The 5,260-nt window shown below is 35.5% G+C and overlaps 1 protein-coding gene across 1 annotated transcript; it reads right to left on the bottom strand.

Moving 5' to 3' along the window:
- Positions 1-2,881: 2,881 nt before the first annotated feature.
- On the bottom strand, positions 2,882-4,920 carry LOC149175162 (pectinesterase-like). Its single transcript, XM_089422775.1, has 2 exons — positions 3,907-4,920; positions 2,882-3,708 (listed from the first exon to the last, which is right to left on the bottom strand). The coding sequence occupies exons 1-2, from the start codon at positions 4,886-4,888 to the stop codon at positions 3,011-3,013; spliced, it is 1,680 nt and encodes a 559-aa protein (XP_089278901.1). The 5' UTR covers positions 4,889-4,920; the 3' UTR covers positions 2,882-3,010.
- Positions 4,921-5,260: the final 340 nt, after the last annotated feature.

Genomic DNA, 5,260 nt, shown 5'->3' with positions numbered 1-5,260 from the left:
AAAACAAAAAAAATAATAGATAATGAATCTTTCAAAAATAAATTCATACAAAATAAAATGACAGAATAAGCATTTGTAAATTCATAAATTCATTTACTATAATCTCATTTGAATATATTAAATTTTTTAAAAATATATCATGTGAAACATTATTGATGGAATTTTAAATCTATAAATTTATAATTTTTTAATGTATGATATATTTCAAAAATTGATAAACAAAAAAAAACCCCAATTTTATATTTTTACTTCATCTATTTTACTTATAATCAATTTACAATATAATGCATTTCAAATTTTAAAAATAAAAACACATTTCAAAACATCAACTATAATTTCTAAATTTCATAATGTATTCATTGTGGAGGAACTTATTATGGAACTTATTAATATGAACAATGTACTTTATAAGTAAAATATTTCAATATCAACTAATATGTACAATGAAAAGAAATAAATTTTCATGGTTAAACCATTTTTAAGCATTACAAGTAATGTTATTATTTTATATTTGGGCTATATTTTTTTGTCAATTTTATCTTTGAGATGAAAACATTCTTTTTTCAAATTTTGCATTTAAAAAGAAATACACAATAAAAAATTATATACTCTAAACACTTCTTTGATTTGTGATTAAAATAGATCAATATTGATCTTTAAAGAAAAAACTAATAAGATCAGCGTGCAATTTGAAAATTTGTTATTAAATGATTGCTAATTAATTTTAGAGCACAAATTCATTCATGTCACTTTACCTAATTATACACTAATCCTACACCAAAAACCTAGGCTAGACCAAATTCATAGTTGAGATACTTTTATACATTTGTATTTGAAAAGTAAAACAATGTTTCATATAACACCTTCAAATCATTAACATCTAAACCACACTTAGTTACTAAAATTATAGCAGAAACATAATTGATCTTGTGGAAATTCGTGGCATAGACTGGTCAAACCTTATGCTCCTCATTAGTGTGGCGACGCATATTCCTCTTGAGAGTTAAGGTCCTGTAAGTCGACCTTGTGATCCAATATCAAATTCCAAAACTTCTCATAGAGGTTGTCCACGTTAAATCTGCCACTATCAAACACCTATGGCAGCATGCAAATATATGTATGTTCAAATATTGGTAAAGAAGACAGGGAAGTAAGTTGTTGTCACAATTATAGGAAAATACCTGATTATATATGGTATGGAAAACTTTGTTATTAATCAAAGAAGACATAGTATTCACAATCTGTAGACCATATTCTTCTAGCATGAGTAGAAGATTGGAGTAAGCAATATGATCTCTGAACTCATTGAGGGACATCTTAATGCCTGAATGGATGGAATTTAGTTGCACCATAGTGAAGACATAGAAAAATACCTTGTTATATATTTGATTATATATAAATGAATGTTATAAATAATACTAGGAACTTATTATGAAGGCACTTATTAGAATTGGAATAATCTCAAATCCCTAGGATATTGGTGGGTGGGGAACCACAAATGTGTTTTTTTTTTTTAATTTATTAAAAGTAATGGACCATTTTGCTAAATAAAATTTTCTTATATATAAATGAATGTTATAAATAATAACAATGAAATTATTAGAATTGGAATAATCGGAACATGGACGAACTTATTAGAATTGGAATAATCTCAAATCCTAGGAAATTGGTGGGTGGGGAGCCACTGGAACGAATCTAATTTTTTAAATTTATTAAAAGTAATGGAATATTTTGCTAAATAACATTTTCTTATATATAAATGAATGTTATAAATAATAATGAGGAACATATTAGAATTGGAACGCTCTCAACATGGACGAACTTATTAGAACTAGAAGAATCTCAACATAGAGGAACTTATTAAAATAAGAATAAGTTTAATATACTCAAATTTAATCAAAAATTTTAAAATATTTATCACACTACTAATTTTCTTAACTTTTTAATTCAACGAGAAATGTCCCAAAAAAAACATAATAACAAAATATGAAAAAATAATTCCATATAAATAATGACAAAGCACCCGGGAAAGACGAAATAAAGAGGGTTTATCTGAATTTTTGTTTAATAAGGTTGTGTTATTTATTTGGTCGACTTCTCATATTCATTTAAAATTTTATTAAAGCTAATTTTTTATACCAATCCTTAAATAATATTATCCTAGGTCACTTTTTATATGATAGGATATTTCTTAAATAATATTATTGGATATGATAAAAAGTGATATGATATGATATGGAATTTTAGGTCACAGAGAATCTAGATACCGAATTAATATATGAGAACCCTGCTCAGAAATTTTGAATAATGTTTTTTTGAAATGATATAAGAGCATCGGGTTAATATATAAACCTGAGGTCATTATAATTTTCTTTTGATAATATAAACAATAATGTCGTTGTAGTAGTATTCTGGGTTAATCCTACTTTTGCAAATAGTAAGTGCCCAGTAAAGAGGAGACTATAAAACGCCCCCTTCAGGTAAATAGTGAACAATTTTATACATGTTCTGGGACCCCTCTTCAGACATCCTCCGGAGTCAGCGTTTTATATAATGTCCTTCCCAATTTTTTCTAATGCATAAGCAGAACGCCCTCGTTGCCTATTTCTAAGATTCGGCTCTGAAAGTAAAAAAGAAAATTAAAATTAAGGGTGATCACTATAATTAAAATTTTACGGTGTCGGCTATAAAATTTTGCTGATTTGCATGATAGTAGAATGAGCCGTTCTTGTTTAGAGCCTAGAGCGCCGGATAAAAGTGTCGTTAGGATATTGCAGTGAATTAAATGATTTTGCTTGGATCAGAGTTGCTATCACAATCGCAATACATTAAGAAACTATTTATTAAAGCTCAATATGATTTTATTTTATCATTACTCCATGGAACATACATGGATACACTACAAAAACGATAGCAAACGAAATACAGACACTACAGACAGACGATCTTCTTCAAAAGTGAAAGCGAACTACAGACACAGACGAACTTCTTCAAAAGTTTGGCGACGTCGCTAATTTGTCAATCCGTCGATGTAGTCGACGCCAGTGGACTGCAGCCACGAATTGCCTTGTATGAATTCTCCCACTGTAAATTTGCTCGCCTCTTGAGAACTTTTGATCACCCGATACCCAGGCCATTTCACACGGTTTCCAGTAGCGGAGCCTGGCCCCGTATTCATATATTCTCCATAATACAAAGTTTTCAAAGCAAAAGCCCCATCCCATTCCAGCCATCCCGCAGGCTGAATAACGCTATCTATGTAAGACTGCATGTAAACCGTTCGGGAATACTCCTTCCACGGCCTCCCCAGATATGTTGGGAATGAGCTTTTCACCGGAACAAGGTCGGCATCGGGAGTGATCTTGCAGTTGTGGATGGAAGTTCCCGTGTTTTGGTTCGGGTCAGTTCTGCCCTGTGCTGTGATGGCATTTTTCTGATTTGCACCGGGTTTCCTGGGCACCAGAGTGCAGCTCTGAAACACCACTGCGGCATTCCCAAATATGAAATCTACAGTGCCCAAAATATTACACTCCCTGTAGAATTGGCGAAGAGAATGCGCGTACAATGTGTCTTGGTACGCTGCAATCTTGCAGCGATATAACACTGATTGATCTGATCCTACTCGAAGAGCCACCGCCTGATGTTTGTCCGGGCCTGCTGTGTTGACGAACGCCATGTCTTGTGCCATAAATCCCTTCCCTACAGCAGCTGCATTCAAACATTTTAAGATGATTAGCTTTTGAAGGACTCAAGTAGTTAAACATAGTTGCATCATTTTCTAAAAAGGGAAAGTTCTCATTGGAAGGAGTGATGAATTCTCTGGAATGTGAGGATTTGTGGATTTTCTGAGATTAAGATTCATAAAACTGAACTTATAAAGGAATTAGAAGTGGATTAGTGATTTACCGAATGTGGCTGAATTGAAAGTGGTGGATCCGTCTATCACATTTTTGCTCCCTGTAACGATTGTGGCCTCCATGCCTTCTCCAATCAACATGATATTAGTCTTCTTTTTACCCACCTCCACGTTCTCCTTGTACGTTCCCTTCTTCACCTTGATCACATATCTCTTACCACTTTTCTCTGGGGCCGCAGCTATGGCTTGTGAAATCGTTTTGAAATTTCCAGAGCCATCCTTAGCCACGATCACGTTAGCCACTACGTTGTTTGGAGAGGATCGTAGGAGCCTCCGATCTCCTGCAGATAGCCATGAAGGAAAATCATCTTTGATGGAATCGGACGGGAGGCATAGCTCGGGAGATGGATCGGGCATTACTGACTCCTGCGCCAGCTTTGCTATTGCCAGAGAATTACTAACCAGCTTCCTCAAGTTTTGCATGCTGCTCTCAACCAGAACTCCGGCCACGCTTTTTGGGTAATCTGAAATTCCGTCCAAGCAGGTGTCCTGGTTGGTGATTGAGGCGCTGAGCCATGTCTGTAAATCGCCGGCCTGCTCACGCGTGAATGCCTTTAGATCACGGCGCTTCAAAAGTGATATAGAGCTATGAAGTTGGTCCCTCGTAACATCCATGAGCTCCATGCAATCTTGGAGAGCACTGGTTTGCTGAACGAATCTAAGAACGAGGGCGGAAACTTTGTTCGCCTCCTCCAGGGCCACCATTAGAGCAACGTGAAGGAACTTCTTGGGTCGTGCAGGACCAAACGATCCCAGACAAGGCGAGAGAGTGTTATAGCAGAGCTCTGGATAGAGAGTCTTGCTACAAACGGCTTCAACGCTCTCCATTGGGTTTTGTAATTCTATAGAGGATACATCCTCAGCATGAATCAGAGGAAGCCACAGGGCTCCGCAGATTGTGATCACCACGACCACTAGGGAAGCCCCATGAAATGTAATGGCCCTTTTCCTACACTCCGTCTTTCCTTCCATCGCTTTGAAAAGCACTCAAACTCAGAGATTGGGGATGGGTAATGTTGTTGTTATTTCCACTCCATGTGTTGCCCTTTTATAATGAGTTTTTCGAGCTCATTCCTTTTAACGATTTACACCGACAATTTTAGGTGAATATTTTCCACCACACGGTAAATCTTATCCTCAAATTCAAAGTGGATTGGCCTAATGGTCCCATCAAGACTTGGTTGGAATTTCAGTCACATGGTTCTCTATTGTTTTCGTCATCATTTCAGTGGTGGTATCGGCAGAATTTCAGGGTGGGTTATCTCTAAATTTCGCTGAAATGGCTAAGGGCCAGGATTTTAGGGTAGTTTATGTGCAGGATTTCAATGAACCGTCTAAGGGCCT

The sequence above is a fragment of the Pinus tabuliformis genome, chromosome 4_1 (genome assembly GCF_031772625.1).
Source record: "Pinus tabuliformis cultivar Carrire ecotype Pingquan chromosome 4_1, CPIR1, whole genome shotgun sequence".
NCBI classification, from domain to species: Eukaryota; Viridiplantae; Streptophyta; class Pinopsida; order Pinales; family Pinaceae; genus Pinus; species Pinus tabuliformis.
This window is presented reverse-complemented; position numbering and strand designations above follow the sequence as displayed.